The sequence below is a fragment of the Miniopterus schreibersii genome (genome assembly GCF_964146895.1).
Source record: "Miniopterus schreibersii genome assembly, chromosome: 16".
NCBI lineage: Eukaryota > Metazoa > Chordata > Mammalia > Chiroptera > Miniopteridae > Miniopterus > Miniopterus schreibersii.
In genome coordinates, this window is record NC_138116.1 from 40,239,689 (window position 1) to 40,259,906 (window position 20,218).

A 20,218-nucleotide genomic window follows, 5' to 3' on the forward strand; every position below is an offset into this window, starting at 1 on the left:
GAAATTGCATAGGACGACTTGTGCTCGGAGGTGGCACCAGGATGAGGCCAAGCACTCAGGTTCCAAACGGAATCTTTATTATGTCCTGGGTTTTGGAAACACTATTCCTGGAGGTGGGTACTTAGTTTTCAGGTCCAGGCCCCATGTATCCTGAGGCACGGGTCTCTCTGGTGTGCAGAGGGAATCATGTGTCGGGAGTGGGCCTGGGTGCGCCGTTCCTCCAGGTGGCTCTTTAAGTCACTTGAACTGAATTCATTGTCCCTGCGTTCTTCCCTTCGGCAGTCTCCTGTCTAGGCACCGTGCATGAGAGGCTAGCACACCAGTCCCCTCACCCAGGAGCCCAAGCCAAGGCCCAGCTTCACACCCACCTACTCCTGTGTGCCTCCCCGTTGAATGGTGCCCTGTGGCTCCCACCAGGCAAAGGGCGCACGGTGCCCGTGTGTAGGGTGGAGAACGTGGGCCTTCCGAGTCCAGGGTCACTCCTGGACCTTCACTTTGCCCTGACCTTCTTGCTCTGTGGGCTTGGAGGCTCCTCTGCATGGGCCCGTTTCTGCTGGGGCTCGCTGTCCTCAGGGCCACCCGCCTGCTCTGTGGAGAGGAGGGCCGCCCTCACCAGTCGCAGCTCCCTCTTCTCCCTGCGTTCCTCCATCTCCTCGATGTCACCAGCAAAGAGAGCTTTCAGCGGGGCAGTCAGCTTGGGCACCGTGGGGAGGTCTCTGAGGCAAACCTGGAGGGCAGGACAGATGAGGACCCACCTCAGAGGGGCTGGGTGGGGCAGGAGCGGGAGTGGGGAAGCATGTGCTCCTTCAGCAGGCACAGATCCCCCCTTACCAACCCTAGTCAACAGGCCACAGCTGGAAAACAAAGTTAAATGCCATGGAGAGAGGCAGGAGACTAAAGAAGGTGACAGACTTCCCACGATGGGCTAAGGGTGACAAGGCGAAGAGGCCTCAGAAACACCAGGCTTCCAGACTGAAAATAAGTGCCTCACAAACCCAGGTCACGCCCGGGGCCACTCCCGGCTTTCCCAGTCCGAGAGGAGAGGACCCGTCTCCAGGCTGTGGCGAGGCTCAAGTGGTGCGACGGTGGGAGGGCCTGAGCCTCAGCAGCGCTCAGTCCTTCCCGCGGCCTGATGCTGTCTGTCTAGAAGGCCTGGGCCACCCGGTGCGGTCCCGACAGGTGAGGTGCAGATATCCTCCCCCAGGGTGGACCGAGCCCGACCATCAGTCCCTCGCGCAGATGCAGCGCGCGCTCTGCCTCGGGCCACCCCGCACAGCCCCGCCACACGCGCACCTTCATGTGGTCGAAGGCGATTCCCACTTTCTCATTGAAGTCCGGGCTGAAGAGCGGGATCTTGGCGTAGCGCTGGCTGAAGTGGTTCAGCATGATGAACTCGGCGTTCATGCGCATCCCCACGCCGATCGCCTGCGAGGTGGTGCTGCACACAGGACCGCATGGGGCTGAAGCGCCGCCACGGGCCCCAGCCCTCGTCCCCTGGTAGTCCCTGGCGTGGCTCACGGGTGGTTCCAGCCCGTTCCTCTTTCTAAAGCTGTGCCACCCCAGGGCCTTGCCTAGAGAGCCCAGCAGAAGGGAAGGCAGCAGGGCCCAGAAGCAGACGGCTGCCGGGGTCAGAGCCCCACTGCCTTGTGGGAAGCAGGCTGCCCTGCGTCCCTGGGACAGCCCTTAGCAGGGCTGACGTGAGGCTGCTCGGTCACGGGGGAGGGATGAGGTGCAGAGGACGCAGCCTTCTCAGCTACCTGTGTGTCTTCTCCACGGCTTCCTCCTCCAGACCGTCTTCCAGTGTGGCCTCATGAATCAGGAGTGTGGCGTCTTTCCCTAGAGAGCAAGCGCGGGCGTCAGGCCGAGTCCTCTGCTGGCGACGCACACAGGCCTGGTCCACGCAGCGGATTCCTGGCCGAAGCTCCCTCCCCTCCCCCTATGGTATGTCTGCACTTTAGGATGACAACCAGAGGCCGTCAGCTGCCTTTACTCACCCATCTGGACCAGAGCCTCGCAGGGCATGGTGTCCCCCGAGTAGACCAGTTTCCAGCCGGATGTGTGGACCAGCGCACAGCCGAAAGCGTGCTTGCAGTGCCGGACCAGGCAGGTCTGAAACTGAGGGGCAGGCGGCTGCAGCGGCGCTCCCACCCCCCACCCCCCACCCCCCACCCCGCCCCCGGGCTGCCCATACCTCCTCCAAATCACAGGTTCTCAGCAGTGAGCTAATCCACCCTTCAACTGTGGGGCTGGAGACCTCGGCTCCTTTCCGAAGGCATTTGGCAGGGATCACACTATGAGAAATAAAACATTCAAACAAACATTAAAAACAAATTTAACTTGAATGAAAGATTAAGTTTCTGGCTGGAAAACCCCCAAATCATTATAAAGAAACAATTTAAATCACAGTCACTAAGACTGGGAAAGGTAGTCAATTAGAACCAAACCAAGCAGGGGACAGTCTCTGCACTTGCCACCTCCTGGGCGTGTGGCCCTGCGACTGTTTAATGAGGAAGTGTCGGGGAAAGTCTAGAAACTAGCACAGCTGAAATGAGGGCTGCAAGGAAATGCACACAAGAAAACAGACATTAACTGGGAACCATTCAATGGTTTTTGCCCCTTAGTGAAAGCTTTTCTCCCCGGCTTCTTCCATCTGGGGCCAAGTCAAGGGGAAGGTTGCCGGGGGTGTCGTGACCTGCCCAGGTCAACCCTGAGCCGTGGAGGGGAGGAGACAAAGCCTGGTAGGCAGGCTGCAGGAGGCTCACCTGACATGGTGCAGAAGCTGCTGGCATTGGTTGTGGTACTGCTGCAGCCAGGCCCTAAGCTGGGTTGGGGCCACTACCAGCAGAGGGTGAAAGGGCTTCCCCAGTGATGCCTGGAATAACAATCAGTGCTGAGTCAACACAGACATCGCAATAAAAACCATGGAGTGGCAGGAGGTACAGCTATTTATGTAGAACCCAAGCAAACTCAAAATGGTGGTAGGATCAGGGCCACACTCACCAAAGCACGTTCCCTCTGCAACAGGATATTTAACAAGCCCTGGAAGGAGAAAGGAGATGTGAGTTAGACATCTGCAAGCTCGCACCATGCTGGAGTCCCAGCCCTCATCTTGCAGGAATTCCTCGCCCTCTATGGGCCACCGTCCCCTCACAGTGCTGTAGCTGGGAGCTGGCACATGCTGACCCATGACCTGAAATGTCACAGGCAAAGACAAGGCAGTGGCTAGGGACCCGGCTGCGCCCAGGAGCCCAAGCCCCCCGACCTCTGTCTGCAGTTTCCTCTGAGCAGGCCGTGTGAGAAGGCAAGATTCAAGACAGCTGGGCGAAGGCAGAACCCCCACTGCTACATGACAGAGAGAAAGACAAGACGTCCCATGGCAGAATTACCATGCTGGGTTTTGTAAAAGACCATCAGCTCGCCGGAGGTGAACCACCACAGCTTTGGGCAAGTTTGGGAACAGAAGGAGCAAGCAGCAGGGCCCTCCAGGGGGAGCTCCCTGGTCCCGCCCAGCACTCACTGTGTGGTGATCCGCGTGCAGGTGAGACACGAACACGGCAGCAAGGGTGCCCAGGACCCTGTCCACGTCATCTCCATAGTGACGACACAGCTGCCCAAACGTGCCTTCACCACAGTCCAGCAGCAGGGACTTGTCGGAGCTACAGAGGGGAGCGAGACATACATCACTGAAAGGAGAGGCCTCTGACAGCTCAGACTATGCCCAGAGGAGAGCAGCAAGCAGCTGGGCACTTTCTATGTCTCTCGGAACCTCCCATGCCACTCCTGAGGCCCTGTACCAACTGGAAGGCAACCATACTGTCCTTCCTCCTAAAACAGAACTATCCACGGAACCCTGAAGCCCTCTGGAGAATGCAGAAAGTGCCCTGGCCAGGCAACTCGGTTGGCGTGTCCATCAAAAGGTGGCAGGCTCAATTCCCAGTTGGGGAGTGTATGAAAGGGAACTGATTTATGTTTCTCTCTCAAAGCAATAAACATATCCTCGGGTGAGAACTCAAAAAATAAAGAATATAGAAGGTATCCAGAGCTGTACAAATGCTGGGCATAAAGAAAATGCTCACGTGGAATGGGGGTAAAACGTTTACCGGCCCTCATAACGAACCCTGGTTACTCCGGTGCAGTGCGGCAGCACCCACTGTCCCCTGGTGACAGCACCAGAGGTGGGCACTGTCACAGGAGATCTGGCTCCGTCGGATGTTTTACCCCTTAGGAAGCAGCTCTGGTTTTCTGAGCCCTGTCCGCACAGCTGGCTGGTGCAGGACAGGCACACAGGCTCCTCCGGGAAGGGGCGAATGGGGACCCCCGGTTACCAGTGGAGCTTCCATTAGCTGGTCTCAAGCAGGCCTCCGGAGCTTCGACTCCACGAGCTGCTGGCCACCCTGAGGAGTAGCCCATGCTCAAGGGGCAGAGGCCGGGCCTCCTGCAGACCTCATTCTCCTCAGGAAGCCCTGAGACCAGGACACTGCACCCGCGTTTCAGAGGGAAGCCTCTGACGGGACATCACCTTTGGGGGAGAGTGGAGCGGGAAACGGAGGGCAGCGAGAGCGCCTTCAGTTAACGCAGCTACTGCAGGAGCCACTCAGCCCCCGAAGGCCGGCCACACCCGGCCACTCTGCCACATCCCCTCCGTTCTATAAAAATACGTCCTCAGTTTGTGTATTTCTGATATCAGGGTGCATCTTATAATTGTCACGAACATTTAGTGCAGCAATTGGTTGTTTTTCATCACCACTAACATCTAAGATGTCAAAGCAAAATTTTAACACCTGGTTCTTCAGCCTCTCTCCCTTCAGGTACACACCAGGAACATCTCGGAGTGCCCCTGATTAACCTCTGCAGAGAAATGGCACCAGGCAAACCCAGAGAAGCAACTAAAAATCAGCCAAACAAAACAAATGCACCAACACAGGGGCTGTTTCCCCATTAGCAGGACCTAGCTGGGGGGCCATGCAATGCAGAGATTAAGACATCAATTCACATTTTCACCAGTCACTACCAACCAAGTAGCCTCTCTGAGAGTGTCAGTTTACTCATCAACAAAATGGGTAGTTACTACTTTGTAGGGTTAATGTGAAAATCAAGTGAGATAATTTCTTAGCAAGGTGCATGATCTATGGTTGAATCAGGTATTTTTATCAAAAGACATGGGTGACAAAGAGGTGATTCCCAGCAGTCTGTTAGCTACTGAGGCGCCTCTTCAGAAGCACTCTCGCCAAGATGACAAGCTCACGGGGTTTACACTGTTGCATTTTCAAATTAGCTTGGTGTTGGAACAGAGCTTCCACTTAGAAAATCAGCTCCCTGAGGGATGGGCGATTCCTAGGAAAGCAATCCTACCTCAGGTTGACCAGCGTGGCGCTGACATTTCGAATCTTCATCGGGATGGCAGACCCTGTTCCCAGGAAGACAATTTCTGGATATTGGCTTTTTTTCTCTATGGGAAAATACATATAAAAAGTTCATTTCTTTGTGTCAAATGAGTCAGCATTCAACCCTGACATGAGTAAGTCAAGCTTCCCAGGAGGGGCTGGTGTCTCCATCTGGCAAATGCCTTTAAGGGCCACAATGAGAGGGGGCCGCAGGCTGTCTGTGGGCCAAGGGCTGTCTGTCTAGGAGGTGGAACAAATGAATTCCACAGCCCTGTCTTCCAAAGAATTGCTACAGTCTCTTCAGTTACAAAGGGGACTTCTTTGTGCTTAAACTCAGCATTACCTCCAGGGGCTGCTGTCACCTGCTCCAGCTCTTACCGCCAGACCTGCACGTCCTGTGTGCACCCACATAGCTCTGCAACACCTGCTTTCCAGGGACTAAATGGGCTCGGGTCAGCTCTCAGGAGCCAGGACCGAAGCCCAGGAAGACCTGACCATTCTGCTGCCTGTGCCCCTTCCACGGCCTCACCAGTCTGACAGGTGCCCTGTACACATGCGAACCAGAAATCCAGTCACAAACCCAAAGGCAAGTAAAGCCAGGGAAGTCAGTGTTCCCCAGAACACCCAGGGGCTAAGCCCCCGGTTACCTGCCTGGGGCTGAGTGGATTGCAGCCCCAAGCCGCCTTCTACTGCAGCCCCTCTCTGTCACTCGTGAAAAGGGCCCTGGAGGAACCACTGGAGCAGAGGTTACGAGGTTCCCCTAACTGCTCGTCCTCTTGGGGCAACAAAAGCCCAAGGTGGGTGACGTGTCCAGAACTTTCTATGGATCCTTATTAGCAAAGCCAGCACTAGATCCCAATTTGGCAAAGTCTCAACTCAAGAGTTCTCTCCAGCGCCTCCTAGGAGTTTCAGGACTGCTGCAGCCAGCGTGTGCCCTGGAAAGACGCCCATGTGCCATCGCCAAGCCTTCCCACCTAACTGGTCTGGGAGGGGCAGGCCCTGGTGTTTGTGAGCAGAGGCTGGGGAAGCAGGGAGTTCATAAATAACCCCCATCAGTGCCAGCTGTGGTGACTCCACTCAGCGCTATGAAAACACCCGCAGGAGGGCAGAGGACAGGAGAAAGGCTGCCAGGCCCTCCCTCACCTGCAGGGGCTGGGCTGTCCTGTGCGGTCTTCCTATATTCCTGCACGCTCTCTTGGAAATTGGGGAGCTCTAGGGCCTCAGCTATGAATTCATCAGAATTGCAAGTAATTAGGGCATCCCTGCAAAGAGAAAAGTATTTCAGGTGACAAACAGTATAACAACAGTTTGGAGATCCAGAATCAATTCATGGAGAAAATCTGCAGAAAGTTGTTTCAAATCAATTGAAGACCAAGTGACTGAGTTTAAGCAGTTTTGTTCTGCCCTGTGGCACCTTTCTCAGCTGAGTGTGGGTCTCCAAGTAAGCTCTGAACAGCTCTAGCTCCTCAGAACACCTCCCAGCTCAGAGCCTTACAACTTTGGCACTACTGACATTTGGGGCAGGGGTGGGGGCAGGGTCAGGATAGGGTCCTGTGCAGCATGCCTGGCCTCTCCTCAATGGTGCCTCTAGCATCTAGATTCCCCTGGGGGCCAAGGGAAAGGAGGGACACAGGGGGAAATTACCCTAGCTGATGAGAACAGCCCGAGAGCACTGCCTTTCAAACTAATGTACACACAGCTAAGCTCCTTCGAACCTTGTCATACTGCAGGGTCTGATGCAGTGGCTCTGGGAGGAGCCCGAGACTCTGCATTTCCAGCAGCCCCCAGATAGCACTACACTGCTGCTGTGCCACATCTGAACAGCAGGCCTCGGACCAGTGGCTTGTCAACCTCACTGAGCACTAAGGTCACTGGAAGCTTAGGAAGTGAGCCCCAGTCCCAACTCTCAATCTAGCTCAGCAGATTGAAATTATATTTCCCACAGGTACAAGGTGAGCTTGGGCATCGGTGACATTTGTGAATCGCTTTATGAACTGCCTCTGCCGATGCTGACGACCCCTAGACATTGTGTGTGGGCCCAGCCACGCCGCCACCGTCTCTCACACAGCAGCACCCAGCACCCAGTAACACTCTGGAGCAGGTCTATCCAACATACACACTGTGGAGTGCACAGGGAGCTCTAGTTATTCCAGCTTCAGATCATTAAAGATGGGGGGCAGTGAGCTTCTTCTCACGTCACTACCCGGAGTGTCAGCCTGCAGGGCCTTTCGGACAGCAAGTTACTTTACCAAGAGCTTTTGGAAGCGCCACCCTCTGGCTCAGTCATCCCATGGCTAAGAACTACCCTAAGGGAACCGAGTCCCAGCCAAAGGCGGACAGATAAGACATTTACTGTTTCACTGAATCAGCAAAATCTTGGGAGGGTCTCAAACTAACACACACCCCTACCTGCAGTATGTCAGCCTGGAGTGTGATGCAGTGACAGAGGAAAGACTACATCACAGCATCGCATAATGTATGTGAACACGTGCAACCTAGACCACCCACGGGCCCGGCCACCGACCTCTGCCACTCCCTCCGGGGCCGGAGCTGGAACTTGAGGAGGCATTCGCCGCGGACCGCGGGCACAGGGAAGGCAGCGCCCGCCTCCTGGAACAGAGGAACACGCGCCCTGGAGCCAGGGGAAGCGGAGGGCCCAGGCCCACAGGGACGCCCCGCGACACTACCTTACAGCGGAGGCTGGCGAGCGGGGGGAAGATGCCGGGGTGGATGAGGTTGAGCTGAGTCTGGATCTTGTGGCTCCGGAGGTTGTGAACCGACGTGCAGGTCTCATTCAGGATCAGGTGCTGCGTGTCGGGCCCAAACCTAAGATGGAACACACTCCTCAGGCACAGTGTCCCGGAGGGAGATGGCCCGAGGGCTGGCATGGGACACAGCGGTGACGGTGCGGCGCACGAGGAGAGTAAGTGGCTTGTCCAGACAGACGGTCACTGAGTGGCCAACCACGGTCCTACTTGTTCTGTCTCAAAGTCCAATTTATCCCCAAACTCAAACCAGAAAAAATAAAATACCAGAAAAAATCACAAGGAAAGTGACAATGTTCGGAGCCGACAGCTACAGACCGGAAACAAAGTGGAGTGGAGGGTGGAAGAAAAAGCCACATCAGGAAAAGAGACAACACACGTGGAGACTCAAACCCCAAAGGAACAGGGGACGGCGGGAGCTGGGGAGGAAGGGACGCCAGGGCTAACGGAGGGAGACAGGAGGGAGAGGCCGGGAGGCGACAGGAAGGCAGCCTGAAGGGCCACCCCCGGGAACTCGAGATAATCCGCCCGCTGTGCCGGCCCAGCCCGTGCGGCCCACAGGGGAACGGGCCCGCCTCCTGGCCCTGCGTTTGGGCCGACCGCTGCCTCAGAGGGTGCTGGGAGGTTAGAGAACAGGAGACGAAATGCAGACTACTTAACGTACTGCCAGACAGGGCTGTTTAATAAACTGAAGCTTTTATTTTAAACCCCCAAGTCTCTTCTTTAGGCTACACCCACGGAATTGTCAAAAAAAGGTAGCACTCGTTCAGACACCGAGTGCAGAGGGTGTAAGCTGATGCTACACAGGCCGCACACAAGTAGGACCTGTGCACGCTGTGCCACCTAGCGGTCATTCTTCAAAGAGGGGCACGGGTGGCCAAGCTCAGAATTCAGGGACAGCATGAAGCCCAGGGAAGCAGGCAGGCGAGGAGTAAGGGGGTGGAAATGTGTCACGCATGTGCCACGGGCCCGGCTCCTTACCTCTGCATCCACTGCTGGTACCTGCTGTCCGCAAGCACACACTCTGGGGCCATGTGGACCACCAGGGCCACGGGGGTGTCGGCACTTCCCTGGTACCTGGGTGGGAGGAAGGGTGGGGCTTTGCTTTATAAAATGATATAACCTCAGAACACCCACAAACGGGACTGGGCAGCCGGGGGGGGCACTGCTAGGCTCTCTTGGGACTGCAGTGAGCCCAAAGCCTCCACGTCCAGGCCGGGCTGTCCCCAGCTGCTCCCAGAGGTGCCTGAGCTCAGCGGAGCCCCTGCACTGCCCCGGGGTTCCTCTATGCGGCAAGCTCTGGGCCCACCCTAGACTAGAACTCTAACAGGCCACTAATTTCCTAGTCTGAAGATGTTTCTGCTTTTTCATCTTTTCTGTTTTCACTTCAAGGTTGCGTAACCTGCAACGCCCACCAACTACCAATCACTACGAAACGCTGCCTGGACCGAGCCTAAGATAGGAGATTGCCTTGGCCTTTCCAGTCCAGACAGTGGGTTCTCCCAGAGGCCCGGCTCTAAGCCCAGAGCAGCCACAGGTCAGGGATGCTGTCAATGCCGTGGGCCTTGTGAGCAGCGTGTCGCTCTCAGGTGTCACTCCCCAGGACCCACGTTACCTCTGGAAAGTAGTGTTCTCACAGATGGGTTGAATGAATCCTTCGTCTGGACATTCGATTACAACAAAAGCGAGACTGGGATCCGGGGGAGTACAGATCTCTTCGGGCAAAATCTGCAGAATCAGTGGGGTCATGATGCTCTCCCTGAGCAGTCACAGCTCAGCAAGCACATCGGCGGCCTGCAAGGCCACGGCAACATCACACAGCCTCCTGAGCAGGCGCAAAGCCCACGGAAGGGGCACCACTTACACCCTCCTGCTCCCTCTGCTTTTACTTAGGCAGCTGACTGGCAGAGGCCACATCAGACCCAGTGGCCAGAAAGCCAGGCATGGCACGCACAGGTCTGTGGCCAATGTTCTAAAGTCCTTGGATGCTACAAAAAACATCCTGGTAAAGAACATGGTGGCATTCTTTTGGGCCATGCACCCAAAGTCCATCCTTGGGGGTCTTCCCTGGGCTCTCATACAAGGGAAAGCACCCATCCTATTAGGAGGAGACCTTCAGGTCCTAAATGGGCTACAGAAGAACCCCAATGCGGCCAGTGTGGACAGGCAGGACAAGCCCAGATGACCTAATTTTTTTGCTTAGCCGGGTAATGAAATCCAGGCTGTCCCACTTCCCCTAAAAGTGGTGTCTGTAGGGCCTGAGCTGGACGGCGACTCTGTCCAGTGTTCCAGGCCCTACCTGTAAATGCTGAAACATCATGAAATGGGGCAACTCACCTCCCTTCCCTCAAAAGTGACACTTTTCCCGTCCTTGACAGCAGCAATGATGGGAGCGATGGCAGCGGTCCCACTGAAAGGAAGAGGCAGGCCCCCGTGAGGCGAGGCGCTTTACCAACCAGGGTGGGCCCACTGAGCCCCGACAGCCGCGGCCCCTGACACTCACACTGGGAGCCCCAGCTCTTTGGCTCTGAGCACCAGGAAGTTTCCTTTCTTCAAGTGAAGCTGTAATGAAAAGAGCTCAAATGTACTTTCAGTGACTAAGCAATTTTCTATCAAATGCATCTTTCTCGTTTTACTTTTTAGTTATTGTTATTTTCTTATAACTCATTAAAGTGCAGGTTAGGTTGCTGCTTTCAGATAAAGTGTATTATATTCTGAAGAGTCATTTATTTTGAGACACTTTAGTGATAAAAGTGGAATGATTTATAAACACAGTGCTTTCTTTCCCAACATTAATTCCCTATAAATTTAATGAAATGTAAGCCATTTCCATAGCAAATAAAAAGTATCCTTCAAATGCCCTTGAGGAGAAACACTGCTCTGCTTTACTGCCCCGCATTCATCAATCAATAGCAAAAGGAGCCCCAGCCAGTTTGGCTCAGTGGTTAGAGCGTCGGCCCAAGGACTGAAGAGTCCCAGGTTTAATTCCTGCCAATGGCATGGACCACAATGCGGCTCGGCCCCGATCAAGGAGAGTTCAGGAGGCAACCAATCAATGTCTCTCTCACATCGATGTTTCTCTCTCTCTCTCCCCCTTCCACTCGCTCCAAAGAGCAATGGAAAAATATCCTCAGGTGAAGATTAAGGAAAAAAAAATTGCAAAAGGAAGCCACTGGGACACTGTCTAAGAGGAATGACTGCGCGTTGCTGAGTAACGTGATGCTCCATGACAAAGGCCGGGTATAAAAGTGCGGACAGCTTTTCTCCATTTTTCACATCTGGCAATAGAATGCTATTGCTTTATACTAGAGAAAAGCTATAATACAAATGCCCAGTACGCTGGTAGTACATGAGAAGGAAAACACTCCTGTCGCGAAACCTCGCAACCATCATTCCGTACTTAAGATCTGTCCAAACATTTTCGGGATCTACATATTTCACACAGAATAAAAGGAAAAAAAGACAAAAATGGCATAAAATGTTAATACGTCTTTGGGTATTGAATTAATTTGATTTTCCTTTTCTTCTTTAAATCTTTATATAAACTATTTGCATTTTCTTTTAACTTCCTGAAGTAAAGAAATTATTCTTAGGGCAAAGTCTCCAATTTGGATCCTAAAGTCTTATAAGGATTCCACAATTTTCTGTTTTCAAAAACACTGCCCTAGGGGAAGGCTTAGAGCTTAAGTGTGCGCAGGTAAAGCAAAGATGACAGGGCTCAGATGACATCTGGAGACAGTGACATTGACAAGCACTGCTGCGACCACTCTGCAGATGCCCTGGATTGAGGATGACAACTAGTTTCCAGTGTCTAATAGGAGCTCGCGGACCTAAGGCAGGGAAGGCCCAGCCCCTTCCTGTGAGCCGAGTTCAGCCCACGGAGAAAGTGAATCCACCGAAGGGACAGAGTGTCTGGAAGATGGGTGGGAGCCAGCTGAGCCAGGGCCCCGAGCAGGCACAGTGGCCGGGAGCCCGCGCTCACACCAGCCGCCCTGCACAGGGCCCATCCCCTCCGACCTCCCACGGCGTGAACCAGCTCAGCGTCACCGCCTTCCCAACCCTCAGCAGAGAAACGGCAAGTTAATGAGGTGAGGGGAAGGGGGCTACAGGCTGACCCGGGAGAGCAGCTCTCAGCAGCAGCGGACAGCCCGGCAGGGGACAGGAGCCGCAGCAGCAGCTGGTGGCTCCTCAGTGTCAGAGCCTCAGCTCCCAGGACAGCGGCCCGCTCACAGCACGACCGCCAAAGTAGACGGGAGCACCCCTACCCTTCAGAGCACATGCTCGACGTAATCTACTTACACAGGCAGCCAGGATCTAACACAACTTAATATTTACCATGTAAACTACTTTAAAAAATTATCTTGCTGCCTAAAAACTCAGAAATACACATAATAAGCCTATTAGCAATAGTACTTAGGTCATTAGGTCTCGAAAATACCTTATTGCAATAATATTTTAATAGAATTTGACCAACTTTCAGATTTTGCAGATCAAGGCCTTTGTGAATGCTGGCCAAGAGTATATCAGTCCTGCTGTTAGCAGTTAAATAACGTCAACTAAAACATAGTTGAAGGAGTCTGAAATGAATCAGGCCTTTCTCTAAGTCTTTAACTTCGGAAACTTAGCCAAATATAGCATACGAAGGTAGTCCTAATGTAGCAATGGGAGAGAATTTGAAAGTATATAACAGTTCAGGTGGTATACTGGGGAACACAGGTGTCTCCTCTTGGCTCAGGTGACTCAGGTGCTACCTGGGAATTACTGGGAAAGTGCTAGCGCAAGGTCACCATGCATGCGCTCACTCAAAACCCAGCAGAAAGGTGCTTACCTTACAGATGAAAGCTACGACCAAGGAGGGGTCCCTGCCACCCCTTCTCTGTCTGACACCTGGAAAAACAAATCTGATTATAATAAATGTGAAGGTTTACTAGCTTCATAGATGGTGATCATCTGATACCAACTTCACACAAAATTAGAGCCATAACCCTTCCACACAAAGGCTGAAGAAAGCACTGGAATTCTGTTTCAATCAGACCTCTTCTTTTTCCCACTCGTGTTGGATCGAGTAAGTGAAACATGCAAAACTCCAACCAGAAAACTTCAAAATGGCCAGTGAAATGTATAAAAATGACTCATTTACCTAGGAGTGGAGATATGGGAAAACACAAGTTGCAAGGTGCTTTATAAACAAGTATAAAAATATATGAAATAACGCAAAAGCTAAGAGGCCTGTGGAGAAAGACTGGGCAGTCTTCTCCCCTGCCATCCAAGAAAGGAAGCTCGCAGGGTCGGCGTCCTCTCAATCAGATAAAACCACCTCGGGGCAAAAAGGGGAGCTTGCCCTGCCCAACACTGGATAACAGAACCCTTAAGCAGTCCAAGCCCTCCGGTACATCTACTCCTAATTTTAGCAGTTTCCAGCAGGCTGGCACCCTGAAAGAAAAGGTGCAGATCCACTCACTGGTATGACGGCTTTGTCAGCTTAGCAGTTATAAATTCTGCATTCATAAAAAATTAACTTGCATTAATAAAAACCACAAAAGCCTCTGTGTGAATCGACTGCCTCTGGGTAAACTGAACACAAAGTTGGGGGTGCACAGAGGCCGCAGACTGGCACTGCCACCTTTACAGCCCCTCAGTCCTACAGGCCGAGTCTGCTGTGCGAGAGAACAGCTAGCCCTTGCGAACATGGAGCCCTTCTGCGAGGGATGCTCCCTGAAAGCCCTCAGTGGCAGCGGCTAAGAGGCAGAGTTCTCTGGACCGCGCACTGTTGCTTAATCAGCATTACCATCCGGGGAGTGCTGCTCGTTTTCAGACGACGCGGAGTCGGAGGACTGCTCTGGGCTGAGCCTTTCTGGACTCTGCGAGGGCTCGTGATTTCCACACTTCTGTTCACCTGGTCAGTACAGGAGACAATGAGACTGCACGCCATGAAGGGGCGCTCCCAGCCAGAGCCTGGAAGCTCACGTGGGACGCCGGGCACCCGTAAGTCAGACGCCTTCTCCTAGAGCAGTAAGTGGCCGACACCTCCCCTCCCGGTCTCCGGGCCGTGTGCACATCATGCTCCCCTCTGCGTTTCCGCCCAGCTCGAGCCTGACTACAGTGGGAACGCAACAGGGTTTAACTTAACAGTGGGCTGTTACTCACTATCATCACTCTCAAACAGACTAGGCCCGAAAGTTACCCATCCACCCAAAAAGGAGCATAATTCCGCAGTCAGTGAAATCCCAAGGTCAAGGAATAAAAAGCTGCTCTAGGAAGCTGCTGCACAGCAGCTGGTCCCACGGAAGCCTGTTCGCTCCCAGGACCCTATGGCCAGCAAGCTGGGCATGTTCACACTGGTCACACAAATACATGCAAAAGTAAACTGCTGCATGCTAGGGAGGAACAAACGGTGCTACACAGGAATAGTGGGGACACAAATCAGGATGGGGTTGAGGGTGGGGGTCAGGATAGGGAAGCCACCTGAGCAGGAGTGAGCCAGGCTCAAATCGGAGTAGCCACCCACAGGCCTATGAGCATAGTGCCTTTGCTGGAGGCACGTCCCTTGCCTCCCTCTCTTCTTCCACCCGTGGGCCAGTGCAAGCCTGTCTCCTGTGCGGGCCCGGACCCCTCTGACCTTTGCTAGGAGCTCTCATCTGTACCCCTTCAGCACTTGGCAAGCACAGCGCTAGTCAGCAATGTCGAGGAAATGTCCTGACGACTCTGCATTAGACTGGCAGTCAGTAAACCTGACATGAACTGTGTTCAGCCAGACTCAGGGACACCACCACCATGGCAGGGCCTGATGTGGACTGTCCCTCTCTAGGTCAAATCCACATCATCTGGCCTGGGACCTTGAAGGGGTTCCTGTGACCTCTGACCTTCAACAACGCTTCTACTAGGTTGCTGTGTGTTTAAAACATTTATCAGTGCAAACCCTCCAGAATCCGCTCACCAAAGGGAGTACTTACATCTGTGGCAAATACACCCCAAGGATACATGTGCAAATCTAAGAGCAACGTATTTTCTGCCAGCGCTCAACGATGTGATATTTCAAAGCAGACTCACTATCGTTACATGTGAGTTAAATGTGTCTGTCCACAAGATGATACGGTCACTACCATTACATATGAGTTAAATGTGTCTGTCCACAAGATCATATGGTCACTACCATTACATATGAGTTAAATGTGTCTGTCCACAAGATCATATCGTCACAACCATTACATACGAGTTAGATGTGTCTGTCCACAAGCTCATAGCTCCTTAAAGTCAAGAACCGTTATCTTAATTCCTCAGCTAAATTCCTAATTATGCTCAGAAAACAAAACTGGGCCCACAAAGCCAGTATTCTAGCAGTTTCTATTCTCACCCACGCTCTCCTTCCCTAGGAACCACACCCTCCTGCTCCTAGATGCGCCTTTCAGACTCACTGTATATGGGGATCTGGAACACCGTCATGGTCTCATCCTTATATTCTGGCGCAGAGTGGGGCCGCACGGCTTCACAAAAGACAACAGGAAGTCACTGAGTTAGTACAGACGCAAGAAAGGTCACTTTCCAGACCACCAACTGCAAGCAACTGAACTGCCCTGGAATTTTGGTAAGAATCGGTACTAAAACCAGAATTTCTGAGTAAATTAAAATTTGGGGGGGAAGAAGCCAAATATATTTTCATCAGCTATTAATATTTACCATGGCCAAATGAAAAGATGTATTATGATCACTGGTGACTACATGTTAAATAAAAAAGAAACCAATACTCCAATGTAAGAGGCACACGTTAACAGACAGCACTGTGAGGCCAGAGAATCTATCATCTCGACTGCAGGAGCCAGCAGACTTTGGAATAAGACACTGGTGTTTCTACAGGAGAGCATGAGTGAGCGGGAGGTACACAGGGCATCCAGGACAGGCTGCCGGCACACTGGGTGGGCCTCTCCCGACAAAGAGCCCGCACGCAGAGGAGCTGGAGCTGAGGTTCAGTACAAAAGGATGGCGACAGAACCTCTAGGTCTCTCTGCTCACACCCCTCCTCCCTACTGCAAGGAATTCAAGGTAATTCGACTCCGAGAACACCTCCAGCCTATACTTGAGGGAATGAGCTGGGGGCATAGAAAGTGTACCAGGCAATATTTTAAAAATGCATCTATGTTGATGAAGGATCCGTTTTAAGGTTTAATTCAGGGTTCTAATTTGGCAGACTGGGGCATATATGGAAATAAATGGCAGATAGTGAGTCAGAGTCAGAGACATACCCAGGTCTATTCCTTTCAATGGACCAGAAAATATTTTGATAGCTTCTAGGAATTTTTCCTACAAAAGAGAAAGAAAGAAGTGAGCAGTTATTGTTGTGTAAATGCAGAATGCAACGATGTATTCAAACACGTAAGAGGCATCAACATGACCTTTAACAGTATTTTGAACTTCCTCTACACAAATATTTACAAAGCGTCCACTGAATGTTAGACGCTGAGGATTTAGCAGAGAGGAGGTGGGGTCCCTGCCTCATCCAGTGGAGGAGACAAAAATGAAAGAAATGATAACTCAGGCAAGGACACAGGCAGTTGTGCTAAGTGCTCTTCAAGAAACGGGCTGGGGCATAACTCGTCTGGAGAGTCAGGCGGCTCCTGAGTCAATGACCTTTCAGCTGAGCCCTGAAGGATCAGAAAGATTTAGGCAGAGATTAAAGCGAGTGGAGGAAACTCATGTGTGGTGAAACCTGGACATGGGAAGAGCTTCAGTGAGGTGCAGTGCGGCTAAGAGTCGGCCTATGTGGGTCCAGCCTGGTGACTAGGATACGATGCAAGTGTGGGTGAGGGCCACAGCCTGCAGGACTTGTGGGCCATATCAAGGTATGTGGACTGTCCTGAGTGGAGAACCCTTGAAGGGTTTCAGGATGGAAGTAACAGGTCTGCTGAGGTCCCTCTGGCTGCTGTGTGGGAGGCGGGTTACAGGGAGCCAAGAGCGGATATGGGGAGCTATCAGCGGACAGGTGCAGCAGACAGAGACAATGAAGAGCCTGATGCGAAGGGGACAGATGGATGGACTTGAGACATTATTTTGGAGACGATTAATAGTATTTGGTAATTGGCTGCCTTACCCTTAAGAACTGGGAAATAAATTGTTATATTCAACAGTTACAACAACGTGCACACTTTTTCAATTGTGTCATATGCAGATCTGAAAGGTATGAAGATGTCCCAAATTTAATACATAGGTAGGAATAAAAGCCAGTATTTACTGTGTGCCTGCTTGATGCCAAACATCTAATAAATCGATCTACTGGTGGGGTTTTTAAAGCAGGTTTTTGTTATTGTTGTTAATTGATTTTTTTTAGAGAAAGAGCAAAACATCGACCAGTTGCCTCCTGCATTCCCCCTACTGGGGACTGGGCCCGCAGCACGGCACGTCCCCTGACCAGGAATCGAACTGGCGACTTCTCAGTGCACCGGGCACCACCAAACCAACCGAACCACATGGGCAGGGCTGATTTAGTGTTTATATGTGTTACTTCATTTAATCATTAACAACTCTATGAAACATTACAGCCATTTTACAAATGATGAAACTGAGGCTCCAAGAAGTAAAGTAACTTGTTCAAGGTCACATAGTTAATAAGTTTGGACTCAGGCCTCTTTATCTTGAAAGGTCAAGTGTTTATTCCACTATTGGTTATCTCTGGGGCAGAAGACTGATTTCCAAACATGAAAATTCTTGTTTAACTTTAAAAAAGGATGGGTTAGTTTTGGAAGCTGAGTCAGGAGAGACTCACCAGTTGTGGAGGTCCGGAAAGTACACACTTTGGAAGCCCGGTTTCCTTTAAAGTAAGAATCATTCCTAAAAAGGGACGAAAAACATCAGATCTCTCATCATCCTGCCCTGGAGTCACTGCCAGCAGAACTCCTTATAAACCAGCTATTCTAATGAGGGAACGTGTACAGCAGAAGTGATGTTGGCCAGAGGTGCAAGGGACACCAAATACCCCTCTAATGCCTCTAGAATGAGCAGGGCTGATACTAGGGTGAGGCAGTGAGGCACCTAGGGTACAAAATCACTCAAGTGAAGGAATGGCCTTAAACTTCGCACCCCAGGCACCTTCTTGCCTCCCTCTAGTCTCAGCTCTGAGAATGCAACCAGCTCAGCACTCCTTCCTATCCACACCACAAAGCTTACAGAATTTGGTGGCAACACAATGCTGACCTTTGTAGCTGGCGGGCACGCACAATGGGGCAATCTGGATAGCGGGTTCTCTGTGGACAGCTGCCGATGTTCTCAATGGTAAATATATTTACTGTAATCACCATCACTAACTACACTCTCCAGTTTACCGTCAGGTGTCTCCCGTCCAGCGACTCAGTAAACGAGGCCATGGAAACACGTGAGGGCAGCCCCATTTACACTCCGCCCTCCCGGTCACAGCATGGGATGCTCTGTGCGGAGCCGACAGGCCTAGCACGCAGAGGATCGGCTCCCCTGGATGCAGAAGGTGAGCAAAACCAGGGCCAGGCAGGTTAAACCCCCCGACTTCCTCCAGCCTGACCCTGGAAAGAATACGCTCACCGCACAATCCCCCGACGCTGCTCCAGTGCATCCGGGTCAGGAAGATGTTGTCCAGACGAGACACCTTCAGCCTAAGGAAGAGAAAACACTTGAGCAGGCCCAGGGGGGCTGACCAGGGAGCCTGTCTTCTGCTGTGAGGACACTCTCGCCTCTCCCCTCGGCTTTCAAAGCCCACAAGCACCTCACCCCGAAAGAAAGCGGCCGACTCACTTGTGCTCCTGCATGAGTCGCTGGACGCCTTCTCCGCAGTTGAAGAGGTACCTGCAGGACGAACGTTACAGAAGTTACTTCCGAGGTTCTGTTCTGTACAATCGCCGCCGCTGTTCAGATGTTTTATTATACACTTGGGGGGACACACACACAGAAAGCTAAAAAATCCCAGGTTGCTCTACCCGCCGCCTTTCTGCTACTCGGATGGATGCTGTGTTTTGAGAGGTTTTTAGCAGAGACCGGGTGGGATCCAGGGAGGTGGGGGGACTGTGAGGCTGGTGCGGGGCCTGGGGGTCCCTTCCCCGGGATCAGGCCTGTGGGGCTCACACACCCACTCGGGGGCCCATCGGGCGAGCGGGAGGGGGTGCAGTTCCCACAGTGCCGAGAGGGGACTCGGAGCCCCAGGGATGGGAGAGGGGACTCGGGGCCCCAGGGATGGGAGAGGGCGCTCAGACCCAAGTCTGGAGTTCTCCAGGGACCGCGGAAACCTTATGGGGGGTGTAAGGATCTCGGGTGCCCCGCCCACCCAAAGACAAGTGAAATCCCACGTGTCAGAGGGGGGCCGTCAATGGGGGCTGGCTGCAGTACTTTCAACAATAAAGATATATTTAAAAAAACAACACAAAACAAAGCCGGCGAGCCGCGCCCCGGCGGTCACTGACCGGTTGTACTCGGAGAAGACGTAGAGCGCGGCGCCCGCGTCGCGGCCGCCCGCCGCCACCACCTGCAGGTACACGGTGTTCGGGCCCCCGGGCTCCCACGACGGGCCGCGCTTCTCTCGCGTGCGCAGGTGCCGCAGCGGGTCCTTGGGCGGCCGCTGGCGGCGAGCGGGCCCCTGCGACATGGCGCGCCCGGCCGCGGCCCGCAGCAGCAGCGGCGAGCGCAGCGCCCACATGCGCAGGTCCCACCCGGCCGGGAAGAGCCGCCGGTCACCTCCGGCCGCGTGCCCCACGCCCCGCCCCCACGCCCCGCATGGCAGGCCCAGCCAATCAGCGAGCCGCAAGCTGGGACGCCCCGCCTACGAGAGGTTACGCGCCCAATCGAGAGAAGCCTTGCCTCTCGGGCTTGTCAATTGGCGGCAGCCATAGAGTAGGGGACTGCTAGAGCGCCCTGGGTGGCCCCGCCCCTTGTCTTTTTCCGGCTTTCCCCGAGTCAATTCCTTCCGGAAACTGGGCTGCGCCGCGGCTTCCGGGAGCGTGCGGAGGGGAAAAGCCGAGCGGGCGGAAGAGCTGGTCCCCGGAGCTTCCAGTCCCGGCGGGGGTTCGAGCCCCGTCGCCGCCAATTGTGAGCCGTTCGCTTAGGCCCCCGGCCCCG

General features: G+C 53.3%; 1 protein-coding gene across 1 annotated transcript; it reads right to left on the reverse strand.

Moving 5' to 3' along the window:
• Nucleotides 1–55: 55 nt before the first annotated feature.
• Nucleotides 56–19,861, reverse strand: ELAC2 (elaC ribonuclease Z 2). The gene is made up of 24 exons (XM_081116150.1): nt 19,567–19,861; nt 18,905–18,955; nt 18,695–18,765; nt 17,907–17,971; nt 16,390–16,447; nt 15,565–15,633; nt 13,938–14,045; nt 12,978–13,036; nt 10,653–10,711; nt 10,487–10,559; nt 9,765–9,877; nt 9,131–9,226; nt 8,072–8,210; nt 7,909–7,994; nt 6,528–6,646; nt 5,353–5,449; nt 3,518–3,656; nt 3,001–3,039; nt 2,763–2,872; nt 2,192–2,291; nt 1,995–2,115; nt 1,758–1,836; nt 1,294–1,438; nt 56–727 (listed from the first exon to the last, which is right to left on the reverse strand). The coding sequence occupies exons 1-24, from the start codon at nt 19,797–19,799 to the stop codon at nt 491–493; spliced, it is 2,466 nt and encodes an 821-aa protein (XP_080972276.1). The 5' UTR covers nt 19,800–19,861; the 3' UTR covers nt 56–490.
• Between the last annotated feature and the right edge of the window lie 357 nt (nt 19,862–20,218).